The sequence below is a fragment of the Sturnus vulgaris genome, chromosome 1 (assembly GCF_052056855.1).
Source record: "Sturnus vulgaris isolate bStuVul1 chromosome 1, bStuVul1.hap1, whole genome shotgun sequence".
Taxonomy (NCBI): Eukaryota; Metazoa; Chordata; class Aves; order Passeriformes; family Sturnidae; genus Sturnus; species Sturnus vulgaris.
The window spans coordinates 32,291,654-32,307,357 of record NC_142243.1 but is presented as its reverse complement, the minus strand read 5'-3'; the positions used below and the strand labels follow the sequence as shown (position 1 = coordinate 32,307,357).

Here is a 15,704-nt window from a genome sequence, read left to right as displayed (position 1 = left end):
CACTGGCCCATCCCAGTGTGGGCCCAGGAGAACAACTCCCTTTGTGCTGCAGTGCTCAGAAGATCTCAGGTGCCCAGATTCAGCCATGAAAACATTCCCAGGGTGGCTGAAGAGCACCCAAGGTCTCCTTGTGCATGGAGTGGGGATTTGGCACATTCATGAACATTAAAATAAACAAGACCAACTGAAAAGTTGCATTATGTAGGTGGAGCACTGAGATCCAAAGATAAAAGACAGATTCAAAGACTGGTCCTTGATCTGGTCCTTGATACATTATGTGGCTCAAATGCAGACCAAAAAAAAAAATCAGAAAAAAAGCCAGTAATGTTTTTTCAATATTAAATCTTTATTATATACAAAAATATTTTGTTGGGAATTAACAGAATTTCATCATTTGTACATTAACATTTTTATGTTTGGCTGTGTTTATTGTGAAAATATTAGCTGTGAAAAAGACAAGGCGGGGAGGTCTTAGAAAACAAGTCACAATTTAAAAACGTCCCACATAGTAGCTGACTTTATCAGTATGAAGTCACAATGCTAACAAGTCCCATATCCTAGGCCTGCTCTACAGTACTGTATTCAAACAATTAGGTACTAAATAATTTCCAGGTTTACATTAAAAAATTTAGCTAATAGTTAAGATTTTTCTTGTAGGAAGTTTTCAGCTAAAGAAACTATTTTTTACAGGAGAGCAGTTTTGAAAGTTTTACAATTCACATCCAGGTTAATTTAATATACTGTAGAAATAAAAAAACACAAAACAGAAAACCATAAGAGCTTCCATCTGGCAAAGCCAGTTGTAAGAAGAAGCAAGGTAAGGAAATACAAGGTGACAGAGTTCTAATACACATTTAAACCCAAACACAACCAAGATCCAAGTTCTTAGCCTGGTGTGAGGTCGGAGAGTAGCGAACTGTCTTGTGTTTTAAACCCCACAGAAGCAGTTCCCCTCCCTACACCACAGTGCACAAATATTACACATGGGCAACATATGGGGGTGGGGAAGGGGTGCTCAACATGCATTTTCCTAGGGGGAAAAATATATTTCAGCAATTATCTCCATACATAAATGTGTACAAGACCTAAACCAACAAAAATCATTGAAAACCCTTTTTTGCCTGTACAAAGCAGTGCTGTTCATTTTGCTTTATGCTATGGATCATGTGAAGAGGTCAGGTAATGGCGAGATTGGGTTTTTGGAAGAGGCTCTACTGTATTCAGGTAAATGTTGGCTGCTTATGGAGTAACCAACAGTTGGCTCAGCCATGGGAACAACCAAAATTGCATGGAAAAGCATGAGCATGCAGCTAGTGACATGAATAGGGAAAGGCTAAATGGGAGAAAGTGTTTCCAGGACTACTTTAACTGTGTTACCTGACCACTGTCCTAGCAGCAAAAGGATCTCCATACCCAATGAGCATAAGAAAGTTCCAAATACTGAGAAAAAAATAATTTACTTCAAGTGTAATTTATTCTATAAAATATAAATATTGCTGAACTCCTGTTGAGTAATTCTGTTTGTAGGTGAAACTGCCTAACAGGCCTTCACAAAACTGGGGTTTGCTTTTAAAGCCTGTACCAGTAAATCCCAGCTGCAGTACCAGCAGATGAACTGAGAATGCAGCAGTTGTGGAATAGTATACCACTGTGGAGAATTCAGGTAAATTTGTAGACATTGCCTGAATTACTTGCAGCATTTACCCCCAAGTTTTATCTATATTATGGGTGCTTGTGTGTGTGGGCACAAGCTCACTTTTAATATGATTAGAAGCCAAAGCTGCCTGTAAAAATAACCAAAACTGGTGATTTTACAAGCGTTTTCTATTTTTATTTTTAGGATCTGTCTTGGGCCTAAAACCAGTAAGTTACACTAGTCCTAAATACTGATGTTCTTGTTAATTACTATTTCCTCTATAATATAGACACAAGTTGAGAATCCCAGACAATTCCCATCAGCAAGCTCATTAAACATATGTGAAAACTAAGAAGTATAGACCAAAAAAGAAACCCGGGGAAAAAAGAGAAGGGCCAAGACTTCACTTCAGCACTGTCAGTCACAACAGTCCACCAAGGATAGTAAAGTACCCTTAAGGATAGAAACATTTTCAGTGGCCCAGGAGGGGTTTTTATTGCAGGGAGAGAAGGGTGCTGGGAGCTGAGGGGTATTTAAGGCAAGAGGCCCAGCAGACTGTGAGTCTTTGATCCAATACCCACCACACAGACACCAATAAAATGATCTCACCACTTCTGCAAAAGAAGCATCATGAAGTTTGGCAATAACCATGTGGTACTTGAACTCTTTGGAATTTGGGTGAGGCAGGAAACCCCACACGAAGCAAACAGCCTGTACAGATGTGCACAACAGACAGAGCTCCAGCTGTTGGTTGTGTGAGAGCTGCACCCACAGGCACAATGGGCAAGGGGCAGCAGCTGCAGGAGGCACTGTCCATGCACTGGGACACGGCCTCAAGGTTCAGTGTGAGTGGAAAAGCAAGCTACAGGAAGCCTGGATGGGAAACCACGGGATAGATGAAGGGAGTTTAGTCACAATATTGGCTCATGCATAAGGACAGGTAAGAACCCAGTTCCTGATCTCTGGAGTGTGCTCTGCTTGATCGCTCTCCACTGGTCCTTGAAGACAGCAGAGGACAACTGGCCTCAAGGGAGTACCTAGCCAGGGATTTGCTGTGTTTCAAAGAGAAAGAAGTTCCTATTTCTTAGCTGAATCACCCTCTTCAAAAAACAAAACGAAACCCTGGTGACTTCCTGAGCACTGAGCTGCAGGCAATTTATAAGCAAGTCACTTAGGTATGATTTTAGACGATGCAGTAAGTAGAGAGGGTGAGAAAAAAAAAGTCACAATTTGAGCTCAGCCAAGATGTGACACTTTATATAAACACTAATTCAAAAGCAATGAGCTGATCTGCCATCCTGCTCCACAAAGCTTTCGTACAACTAAGTACACAGAGCTGCCCTGAGCTGAGAACACAGCACAAGTCACAGATACTGCGTTGGTTATGAACTCGATTTTCCTTGCCTACAAAGATCTGTGATTCTGCTCCATGTTTACCTTTGTTGTAGATTTGCAGAACATTTTGCAAGACAGACCTTTATAAATCTCTGCAAGATGACGTATTCCATTATAATTATCCCACCAAACTTGGACTGCATCTTGTCACATGATGCAGAACCTAAAATGATGCCTTAAGGCATCAAGAGCAGACTTGCTCTAACACTTATGGACAGCAAGGTCATCACCTGGGTACACAATGCACCACAGTATTTACAGGAGAGCTGAGATTGGTGCACGCTTAAGTGAATTTTTTTTGGTGAATTCAGGGAAATAACTTACAGGTCTCGGCATACTGACCATACTTCTATGTATAACTTTTCATTCACAGGGCAACTACAGTGTTTCTTCTATAAGTCTCTATATGTACAGAATTTTACAGCACCTCATGCACTGTCCAAAACAGATAGAAATTACAGATAAATATAGATTTTTTTTTTTAGATTGAAATATCTGTATATTTAAAAAAATATACATTAGTAAACACAATAAACCAGGTAGAGAAGTGTACCAGTTCTAAAGTCTCACATGCAGGTACATTTCTGGATTAAGTCGTGGTACCTTAGTAATGTGATAACCAACATGAGCATTTTTTGTTTTACCATCCACATACATACATATACACAGACAACTATTTGATAATTTACTTTCTAAACTACTTAAATATTTATCTTGTGATACATACCACATATCTTAAACATTTAGCAGCATCTTCACCTCGCTCAGACACACCTATTGTAATCTTTAACAGTCTATGTAAAGTTTTCCTGTTAGTATCTGGAAAATGTTTAGTACAGAATGAGATAACATGAAATCCCAGTTATTTTAACTTCTCCAAAATACTCTGAACAGGTGTTCTGTGAAATGTTTTCACTTGCTCAAAATGAGCCTTTCATAGTGTCTTTCTCCCCTAATTGCACAATGTTGGCCCCTGTCCAACAGCTGACACAGCACATCCTGGCAGGTAGGGACTGTCACTGCTGTGGATGTCACTGAAACACTAGCATTTCAAGAACCTCCAAGAACATTATTTTTAAAAAGATAGTAACTGTTAATTCTCATTGCAGTCATTCTACCAGGTGGGGACAAACTAAGCACTAAACACTCCAATGTGAACCCTCAAGATTTAACAAACAGATGCAAGAGGTGCCCCAACCTGGCACACAGACATCCAAATCAGACCTGCAGATACTTCCACAGGATCTTTGTGCCAACCCAAGCGAGTCACCTTCTCTTACTGCTTCAGAACTGCACTGCAGAATTGCTCACTGTCATCTACAACACCACCACCACCCAAAGCTCAGCCATGATGCTCCACTGCCTGATTTAAGCACACGGTGTCAGCCTGTAGCAAATATTAAAGCTTTAGGCTTTAGCAAATATTCTATTCTATTCTGGAGATGGCTAATCTGGAGATTTCTAACTAGGGAAATTCTCTTGACAGTATTCTCCCTGGGATGGAAACAGAATGAGCAGAGAGTGGCTCTCCAGACTAAGCCTTGGTGGCTGTGTTTCATGTGCTTGGTTCAGGAAAATTATGGAAAAAAAGATGAAAATAAGTGATGTTTGCAATATGAAGTACTGTGGTGATAAACAGAAGAATCTTCTCGTTCCATTCATTGGGGAAGAGTGAACTCAGCCCACTTTTGGCATCACAAATAAGAGTATATTTCTAACTGATAATGAAAAGGCATCTTATCCGTCCAAACAGCACATCTTATTTACAGCATATGGAGGTCTCCCATGACACAGTACACAAACACAGTTCAGTCATGTTCAGCACAGAGTGCCAAAAGCAAGCCACTGAAATAGCCAAGCAACAGCCCTGCTATCATTTGCTGCTACACACAACACTTCATCCACTTCTCAAAGCAGCCTCTGAGCAATAGGATCACAGAACGTGTCTCCTGGGAAAGAAAACTACAAGTCCCGTGCTGGTGTCAATTTTAAGAGCTCTGCCAAACTTAAACAAAACCAGAGAAAACACATCCTGGAAAGCATAACAATAAAAAAAAGCAGTGGTACAAATTTTCCTTAGAGAATTTAATATTCCCTCTGAAATACTGAAATCTCAGTATTAAGAGCCACAAAGATCTCTTGTGCTATATGCAAGTTTAATTAATATTTTACACACACACTGGGATTTCAGGTCTCCTCTGCCCCTCTTCCCTCACAACCACCAACTTTACAGGCTGTGTAAAAACCATCTGTTGTATATGGGTGTTTTGAGGTTTTTTTAAACAGTTTTCCTTTACTGCATCCACTCCATTTTTTCTCTTCCTTGTGCACATGAAAGTCTTTTGAGAGCCCCAGGAAGCAATGCTGTTTTACAGTGTCTAAGCATGTCTTCCTCCAGAAATAGTTCTGAGGAAGAAGCCTTTTGATAGCATTCCGGGTCACAGTTTGGTGTTGAAAAAGCATCCAGAAGCCAGGTGCCTGTCGCCAGATGGAAGAGGAATTAAACACATGACTTCAATTTAGACACCTAGCCCGGTATGTGATGGTGAATGTGACTATATACAACAGCTGACAATGTCATATAAAACATAGTCACAAAAAGAGCTCATCTGAGCAACAAACTGTATTTTCCTCCTGTTCTCATTAAGCAGAAATTTACATCAGCTGAAGTTTTGATCAATGAACCTGAACCTAATACGAATTATATCAATCAGCCTACTGAGGGGATAATTGTCACTAAAAAGGAAATACACTGTAAACGAAAAACTTTTAAACAACATTGCTTTTTAGCAGTAAGCTTCCGATTCACAAGCTATCTAATGAAAAATGCAATTAAAAACAATGTAAGAAAAAGCACAGAAATGCCATTACACAACACTCATAAAATACAGCAGTTGATCACACACAAATATGTAAAAGGTAATTTAGAACCCAGCTAGACATCACAGGAGATGAAGCCACAGATCACTATATAAATACAGAACAATGTCCTAAGAAAAGAAAATGCCTTTTTTTTTTTTTTTAAGCAATGTGTTTTCACAAGCATGAATAGTCCTAAACATTAAGTGTCACCTACAAGCTCCACATTATCAGGTTCTCTCTCAAGCTACTTCACCATTATTCCAATTGCACTGAATTACCTTGCGTGTGACTTTCTAATGTCAGTACTTCAACTGTAATGGGCTAACAGGTTGGCTCCCAAGAAAGCCTAATAAGCAGCTTGCAAGGTATTGATTGCTCTATGTTATTTCAGGAGACAGATATAAGGGAACCTACACAAAACTTATCTAAATCGAGATATATCAAGAACTTGTGAAACATCAGGAATGCACCAACATTAAGCTGAAAGCAGCTGGAGCAATTGGACCTGTGTTTTTGTTACTGCTTTAAATACTTAAAATTCTGCTCCCATGGAAGTATTATTTTTTTAAAGAAGAAAAAAAAAACAAAGAAATTAGTGTTCTTTCCTAATAAGAGCTATAGACTTTTAATCAGTTAAACACTGACATTAACAAATTTTACAAAAATTGTTTCAAGTATCCTTTTTTAATCACAGTGAAAATGTAAGACCAAGATGTAAATGTTGAAGTGAATGAAAGTTTCTTAGATGAAAAAGGCAAAGGTACTAAATCAAAACATAGAAAAATGCTTAAACGCATTTCCTTCATGTGATATGAATAGAAAGGTTATCTGTAAAAAGTTAGAAAAATTAAAATAAATTACATATTTAAGTACACTTTCTCTTCAACATTTTTATAAAAATTCAGAACAGTGTACTTTTGAATATACACAGAGTAAAAATGCACAGGTGCTGTAGGTTATCATCAGTATCTACACGTCACATTTGCTGCTGTTGACTTTATTTGTTACTTAAGCTCCCATTGGAACAGCTCAGTAGACCCAGCTGATGGGGACCCACTGTGGCTCCAGCCTCAGTCTCTCGATGGCTGTCTGCAGCTTCTCAAAGGCTTTGTCCAGGTTGTCATTTACAATGGTCAGATCAAAGTAGTGGTTGTAGGCTCGCTGGATCCGGGCACTCTCGTCCACTGTTTTTTTCAGATCAGTGTCCTGTGGAAGAGATTTCTAAGGATTAGTGGATCTAAATCTTACTAAAGATTTAAAGATCAGACTTGGCAAATCTTTATAGATGCAGAAGAAGATCCCTTAGGTACATATTGCAACTGACTATTTAAAGCTAGATATAAAATATATTTTATAAATAAGGAAAGCTTTCATTTATAGTAAATTCACACAGAAATTTAGCTAAAATGCATTAAAAGGGTTGAAAAAGTTCTGAGCTCTGTCAATAATGTTAAATATGGCAAGCAAATGTTTGTCAGTCTTGCAGTTTTGGAGACTCAATAGAAGCACATGAACTTGGGCTGGTGTGCACAATGAGCAGCTAATCACTTTGGGCAACTGATGATCCAATCAGAATAAAATTAATGCTTTAGGAATGACTGAGTCAATCAGTTTTGTAAATATATTTGTGCCTCTTTTATTTCCACAGAAGGCACCAAAAATCCAAGATTTTGAATTAGAATAAAATGAAAGACAATTTCTAGCAGAATAAAGCTCTGGAATAGCTTATGGCTCTTAGACACAACATTTCAGCCTAGCTCACCTGACACCAGTCCCTCATTTATAAACTACTGGTGCATTTACTGTAGTCCTGACATGAGCTGCAATATATGCAGGAAATTTATATACCTACATTATGAAGCCTTTATAAAGTGCCTCTGAGCACTTTTTGCATTCTGCTAATCCTACATTCTTTAAAAATTCCTCTCCATTTTTGCACAACGGCAATTTTTTTTGTAAGCAGTTACGAGATTTGTTCCCCTTTACAGTATTCATTTCAATATTTTCCAGTCCTGGTACAGCTGTCAATATAAAAGCCAAAATGAAAAACTGAGTTTGTCAATAGCCTTTCCTTCACAGTGAATGACAGGAGACAAGTAAAAGTATGACCACAAGAGCCAGACTTTTTGTAATGGAATGGGTTAGGATGCTAGAAACACTACAGCCAAGTCCACTAACAAGAAAACCATAGTACTCTAAATGACATTTGTTTTTCATTTGTTCAGGAAGCACAAGAATATGAAATAGCAAATCATACTCTATATACATGTGCAGGGATGCGATGCAGAATCCGTAAAGACACATAAATGCATATTTGAAATTTAATGATGCTCTTTATTATTCATAAGAAGTAATACAGAGACGAGGATGTCCCTTAGGGAATCAAATATTAGGAAGTGCAGAAAATTATTTTTATACTTGTCTGGACAGTTTTAACCTTGTCTTCTTCCATATAAACCATAAAATTCAGGGTTCATTTGAGGCAGGAAAGATAAATGACTGAGCATCCACAGAGACATTAGAATGCATAATAACCAGAACCCATGACTAAAAATCATATACTTATTTAATGGAAATACTAACCCACCCCCCATTTTATAGCTTTGAATGCCCTGTCAGCATTTATTCAAGATATTCCTATGAAGCTGCAGTGCTATCATTATGAGCCATCAGCAAAACATGGCTCTTCTTCGTTGGGAAAGCTGAACTGCTCAATCTGGCTTTTTTTTCCTTTGCTCCTGCAGCTGGGAAAGTTCATGCCCACACAGAATATTTATACTTTGCTGCATTGGAGGAAACGTCTTATTTGTCTTATTTCCCTCTGCTACACACAGGGCCTCAGAAAAGGAGGAGGAGATCTAAGGAACAAAACATTTATATGACAAATGCAAGGAAATTCAGGGGAAACTGTTCAACACTTCTTATTCTGGCAGCTCTCAGCCATTCTTAGTGCAGCACATGCTGCTGCAGCAATGAAAACAAGGACTACCTGCATTCTTGGGGGCTTTTTTTGTGTTTTGTTTTGGGGTTTTTTGTTGGTTTGTTGGCTAATGGGGTTTTTGCTTTTTCCTTTTTTGACATAAGCTGCAATATCTTTCCCAAGCACTACAGATTTCATTTTTAAAGCACACGTGTATTATTAAGACAAACAGGAACAAAAATTTGGGTGGGGAAGGAGATGGGAAAGTCAAGGAAAGACATCTGCATAAAAGAGCAATTGCCACCATGAAATACCTACCATTTGCTGCAAATAATCAAATGTGACAGTTCCCAAAGTACATGTTTTAAGTCATTTTTGTAATCAACATTTCTCTGTAAGAGGTCTATTTTTAAGAAACAAGCAATCTTCCTTATACGTAGTATTTGATTAACTTCTACTAGGTAATCAGCAAAAGTCTTGCCAAACTTTTCTTAGAGATATTCATTTCAGAACAAATCCCATCTAAAATGAATGGTAAAGAATTTTTAAAAAGTCTAAGAACATCTTGTGCAAAGCAAACTAATTAAGAAATTATCTGCTTACAGTGAGAAGTTTGGTTGTAATTCCAGCATCTACCACAGCCTTGTGCATAGCTCGCAAAGTCTCCAACTCTGGAGCAGCAATAAACACCACATAGGGCATGAATTCTGAAGTCCTCAGTATTTTTAGGGCCTAGAAGCAAAGAAAAATAAAATTGAAAAAAAACAACAAAGTTTGAGAATGACTCATCACATCTCCCTGTTACTTAAGGGACACTGCAAAACTCATCTGTTACAATGGGAAGCAACACATAAATGAAGATTCTTATTTCTGTTTTAGAAATTCCTACACTGCCTTTTGAAATGCTCAGCATCATTCTTTCTTTGGCTTAAAAGATTTTTTACTACTCTGCAAGATTCCTCTTTCATGCAGAATTTAAGTTGGTTTTTTCCATCTTTCTAACCCATTCCAAGCAAGTGCCACAAACACAAGAATCCAGTTGATAATTGTAACCTTGAAACCAAATAAAAAGCCTTCATATTTGAAGGCACCTCTCTTCATCCCTTCAACATTATAATCCCACACTTGTTATAATAACATAAATCATATACCTGTGGATTTACGTCCAAGATGCAGGTCCTTCCTGTCTGAACAACTTCAAGGATGGAATCAATTTTGGTGCCATAAAGATTTCCTTCATATTCTCCATGCTCTAAGTATCTGCCAGCTTTAATATCCGTCTCCATTTCGGCTCGTGACACAAATCTGTACGCTTGCCCATCTTTTTCATCATCCCTTGGCTTTCGTGAAGTAACTAAACAAAAAATTCAAAATATAAATTGAATGTTTTCGTTTTATATTTGGAATATAAATAATGAGACTGGACTGCCTATTAAGTTAGGGAGACTACAATACACATTGTCATACAATTGTAATTGCTCCATGTACAGGTTTATTCATCATTCTACATAAATTTTAAAACTGAACACAGTCCCTCCTGTTCCCTTTATTTATATTCCTTCCTATATGTTGCTTACCCACCCATTTGCCTATTTCCTTTGTCTTACTCTTTCAGACCATACACAATAGTAATTCATGTCATCTTTTAAATTATTCACTTAATAAAATATTTATTTAAGTGACTTAGAAATAAAATGGAAGTTTAACTCTCAAATGCCAAACGTTCTTCTGAAAATAGCTGAGCACAAGATCTGCCCCATCCCACCCCCAAAACCTTCGCTCTCCCTATTTGCCCTGTTGTTCAGGGTAGAATTACCTGAGCTAGCTATAAAGAAAGTTAGCTTAAATATCAGAAGCAGCCCAACCACCGTAGCAGAATCTCAGTGGAGGCCAGCTAATGCTGCTTGCCAGGACAACTTCCCTTTTAAAGCAAGATAAATTCCCTGTAGAAAGATTAAAGCCAGTATTTGAGTAAATCATTATCAGCTATCCTGGGTATTGGCTACACTGTGCAGTACAGACATTACCTAAGCAAAAAAAGTAAAAATAATTTTTTTAAAAAGTAAAATAAAATGTAACATCATATTATTATTGACTTTGCTGTCCTCTCACTATATTAATTATCCGCTACTTATATTTAATTAGATTTGAACTCTAGAACATACTAAATATAACAGTCAATGCATTCCTTTGGTAATACTTCTATCATCACTTGATGCAACTTGTTGAGACAAGTGGAAAGCAATCTTTCCCTTCCAATAATTCCTATCCACTTTAATCTTATAGGAAATGAAAGTGCCAGGAGAAGTGATCATCTGAAGCTATTAAGAATAAAAATATTACTAGAACATCTAGTTTTAGTCAAGATTCTATGGAAAGATTAAAACTATAGTGGTTAATACAATATATTAAAAAGAATCATGTATCAGTTTGCAATTAATTTTGGAGAGTAACCTTTAACATTTTACAGCTAGGAGATGATTTAATAGTTCAGTTATCCACACTGAAGAAAAACCACAGCATCATGTGCTGGATTAGAGCTCAGACCAAGAACATGCTTCTTCCCATAACACAATGGATCAATTTCACGCATTTCCCACCTCCCAAAAGACATCCTACGCAAATTTGTTTAAGAATAACCTAGAGAGTTTTCTTCTAATCAAAGACCAACTAAGTTTACTGGGTATCCCACTTAAAATCTAAAGTAGAGAAGAGGTTCTATATACAATAAACAGGATATTGCATATGCATGATTAGACTATCAGATTGGAAAAGTTTACTTTTATGCCTTTGAAGAATTTCAATAACTGTGTTGCATTACTTACATATATTCAAGTATCTATATAGCATTTTAGAGAAGTAAGTAATTCTGAAGGCTTTTTTTTGAAATAGAGTAAGAATTTTAGAAGCAATAAAAAACCTCTTACTCTTCCGCCAATATAAAATAATGAAATTCTCAGGAGAAGATTTCTTTAAAAAAGTAACACTGAGAACTCAACCTTGTTATCAGGTCCACAAACCAATTCTAACTGGCCCTGGCCAGTGCTAGAGATTCAGCAAATGAGAGAGACTGGTTCTCTCATCTTGCACAGTTCATCTTTCAGACCTGTCCCTCCTCCTATTATTATCAGATCTATTTCTTGTCCACTGGAAACAGAAGTGAACAGACTGTTTTTGAAATTCTGAAAAGCACATGGCAGGAGAATAATAATGTAGCTGGAGTGGGCTTCTCTGGTCAGCAGTCAAACAGGAGAGAGCAGTTAAAAGAAAAAAAAGAGGTGAATGAGCAAAGTAGTTGAAAGAAAGGCAAGAAAACATGTTTCAGGTAAAAGAAGATTTTTTAATGCCTAGTTCACAGGTGGAAAACTAAAAGGTAGAGAAACTCCACTGGCTAATAATTACAGAAGGCAACTGGGAACTAATGGAATTCCCTCAGTAATGGATGGTGCTGACAATGAGGAAACCCAAACTGAAATATTGCACAGACCAAAACTGGTTTTCTGCATCATCAGTAACATTTAAGTGCCAGTTACAAATATATGGTCATATGTTAGTTCAGTTGTCTGAATACAGGAAGAACCTTTTGTTTTCCCACTCTATACAATTTTTATGCTCTGACAAAATCACTCCTACATTGAATCATTAGGATAAACATCGGGTACTTTCCAGTTAATCAAAGTAGATATTACAATAGGAATGCTGACAACTTACATGGCACTGTAGTTCCAAATCTAGTAGGATTCAGCACAATAAACCTGTTCTTCAAACTCCTTCGCCCCACTCCTTGGGCCCCAATCAAGACCAGGGTTTTCCTCTGAAAAGGAGGCATTTTGGCTACTTCCTCATATATCTGGATTTCATGGCGATCAAATTCTACATTGAGAAATGTACAAAAATCTTTAATACAGACTCAGGGCTGTAAGAAAAAAAAAAATCACATAGTCCTGCTATTTATCAGCAGACCCCATGTGAATATAAACAGTACTCAGAGGGCAGTAAGTCTGATACAAGACTTCTTGCTTTAAATTGGTTTGTGAATAAAATAGTTACTCCTCCACTGACAGCATACAGTCAGATTCATTTTTACTTCCAAGGAGAAAGTCTGTGCTTGATCAGAAGGGGAAAACTGTGACTAACAATTAATGAACTTCCACGGAATCATGGGATGGTTGAGGTTGGAAGGTACCTATGGAAGGCATCTGGTCCACCCCAATGCCCAGGACCACATCCAGACAATTGCTGAGTATCTCCAAGAAGGACGACTCCACAACATCTCTGGACACCCTGTGCCGGTGCTCAGTCACCCTCACAGTGGAAAAAGTGTTTTCTGATGTTCAGAGCCTGTGCTGCTTGTTGGCTCTTGCCCTGTCACTGGGCTACTCTGCAAAGAGCCCACACAACTCCATCCTCCTTACACCTTCCCTTCAGGAATTTGTACACATTGATGAGACCTGCCCTGAGGCTCCTCTTCTCCAGACTGAACATTCCCAGCTGTCTCAACTTTTCCTCATGGGTGAGATGCTCAGTCCTTTTAACATCTTTGTATGTCCACATCTCTTGCACTGGAGAGGTGCCCAGTACATTTAGGTGTGACCTCACCAATGCTGAACAGAAGGGAAAAATCATATCCTCCTCAGCCCACTGGCAACAAACATTTCACTTTTTTTTCTTAATACCCAGTTTTTCTCTGATTTCCACCCACCAAATGATGTACTCAGCACAGCCATGTCTGCACTGGTCACTGTTGCTTTTAAATGATAAAAACTAGCTGATGAAACTTATAATCAAATATTTTACTGCAAATCTTTAACTTTGGATACACTACACTCTGCAAGTTTTGAAGACTAAACAACTTTGACTTTCACGTAATATTAAGAGATACCTGCATTTCTTGTAGTGAGATACATCATCTTTTTCTTCTTTTTGCTGCTTATTGTTCCACAGAAAGGCCCTAAAAATAAAAAAACTAGATGAACTCACAATTTCTGTTAATTTCCAAAGCTTATTTACGTGAATATATGAAATTTTAGATTATTAAATTTATAAGAACTATTTTAGAATTGTATATATCCTAGGGCAAGAAGTTACATCTATTTACAAACCCATCGAATGGTACAGGAAGAACTGAACACAGACAAAAAGGTATTTTTCTAGAAAACAAAAGAGCTGAAAAAATCAGGTTTAGCTTATTAACTTTCAGTGCATACCATAACAAAAAATTTTTTAAAAGTGCACACTGCCTGTCCCACCTCATTCAGCTTTTCATCACAAGATGGCAAAACTGATTCATCTTTGAATCACTTTGAACACTAAACAGAGACGTCACCCTTCTTCCTTCAGCCAAAGCCAAAATATAAAATTCAGCATTTCACAATGATCCATGTAAACTCACACAGCAGTTTTTCCATTATTTCTATAATTTCTATTTATGAAGGCAGGAGAACCAGAAAAATGGAGTCAGAGCAAAACCTACTCCTGAAATTCATTAAATCTCACCTGAGTTGTCCCAGTCTCTCCTAACAAAAGCCTTTCTCTTCTCTTCCAGGAACTGGCTGGGAATTAAACCTGCACTTCCTCCTTCTTTGACATGACTAGCCTGGGAAAAAAAAGAAACCAAACAAATGATTATATTTAACTTGTCAGAAGTTGGTGTTGACTGACTTCCTCATTGCCAGCTTCTCAGTCGTGAGTGTTGATACATTTACAACTAAGACTTAGAAATCCAAAGTCAAATGCAAATATTAATATTCTCCTTTACAGGAATAGTGTCTTGCTATTGAGTATTAAAATTCAGAAAAGTTAAGTAAAATAGATGCAAGTTTCATTACTGGCTCCCATTACGTTAGTAAGCTCCTGCAGTCAAAAAACTTTGGCATAAAATTCCCAAGTGGAATTCTCTGGCTCCAGACATTGAAGTGTCAGGTGACAAAACTCAAGATTTTCTAGTATACAGTATACTTATTTTGTATTCCTGAGCTGCTCCAAACAAGTTCCAGTGCAGTTTATTAACTGTCATTTTTCAGTGAATGCCAGTAACACATTCCCTAATCATGCCTTCAAGCTTTTTGCACTAAGCAACTACAGATTTAAAATCTTAGTAACTTAAATATTCCCAGTAATGAATTAGCTAAAATTCTCTATAAAATAATTTAATGGCAAGCTCAATTCTCAGCAAGCTGAACACACACAAAAACAGTCATGAAGTGTTTAATTCTCCATAAATCTTTTGCTTTCCATAATTCCTGCTAACAGGAGACGTTTGCTTTTCAACTTGTATGCTTTTATCTATGAATAACTGATTTTTTACAGAATGAAATTTTCATTAACATTCTAGCATTTCTAGAAAGCATGAGGAAAAACTAAGCTTCTTTTTCCTGGGGCATGATCTGCATAGCAATACAGTATACTGATTTAACACATTTCAATTTTGCCAGATTGCGTGTTGAAGATTGATTTCTCCTGGACTCCCACAAGTTACAGCTGGAGAGTTTGAAAGGCAATACAGAAGTCAGCATGGAGCTAAACATCAAGCTCCTCCAGAGTTTTGGAGGGTCTACTTCTGAAACTAATTAAATCGGCAGCAATAAATTTTCAGCCTTTCCTCACATTTTTATTGTCTGTTATTACCATCACTGAGAAGCACCAAAATTCAGCAGCTGTTGATGTATATTGAAATATTTCTGTTGCTTTTAAAGAAGCCATATGTCTTGTTCTCAGGTAGTGTCTAGCTCTCTTTTGCTTGTTACCTTGCAAAGGGTTGAGCAAGGTAGGGGTAGAAAGGGAAATTAATAATGCTAAACTCTTTGCCAGTTTTGAGGATCTCTGTTGAGAAAGGGTCTTAAAGGTTCACTTGTCCCATGTTCAGAGGCATTGACAGTGTTTAGTTCTGTG

General features: G+C 37.5%; 1 protein-coding gene across 3 annotated transcripts in view; it reads right to left on the bottom strand.

The window, feature by feature from the left end:
* Positions 1-5,166: 5,166 nt before the first annotated feature.
* PALS2 (protein associated with LIN7 2, MAGUK p55 family member) overlaps positions 5,167-15,704 on the bottom strand; it is a 54,111-nt gene continuing 43,573 nt past the window's right edge. For all 3 annotated transcript variants that reach the window (XM_088163101.1, XM_014894335.2, XM_088163110.1), the window contains exons 7-12: positions 14,310-14,409; positions 13,696-13,764; positions 12,525-12,686; positions 9,965-10,167; positions 9,417-9,545; positions 5,167-7,099 (exon numbers count right to left, since the gene is read on the bottom strand). In XM_088163101.1, the coding sequence (XP_088019227.1) occupies positions 6,923-7,099; positions 9,417-9,545; positions 9,965-10,167; positions 12,525-12,686; positions 13,696-13,764; positions 14,310-14,409 (840 nt within the window). In that variant the 3' untranslated portion in view covers positions 5,167-6,922. The remainder of the gene's footprint in view (positions 7,100-9,416; positions 9,546-9,964; positions 10,168-12,524; positions 12,687-13,695; positions 13,765-14,309; positions 14,410-15,704) is intronic.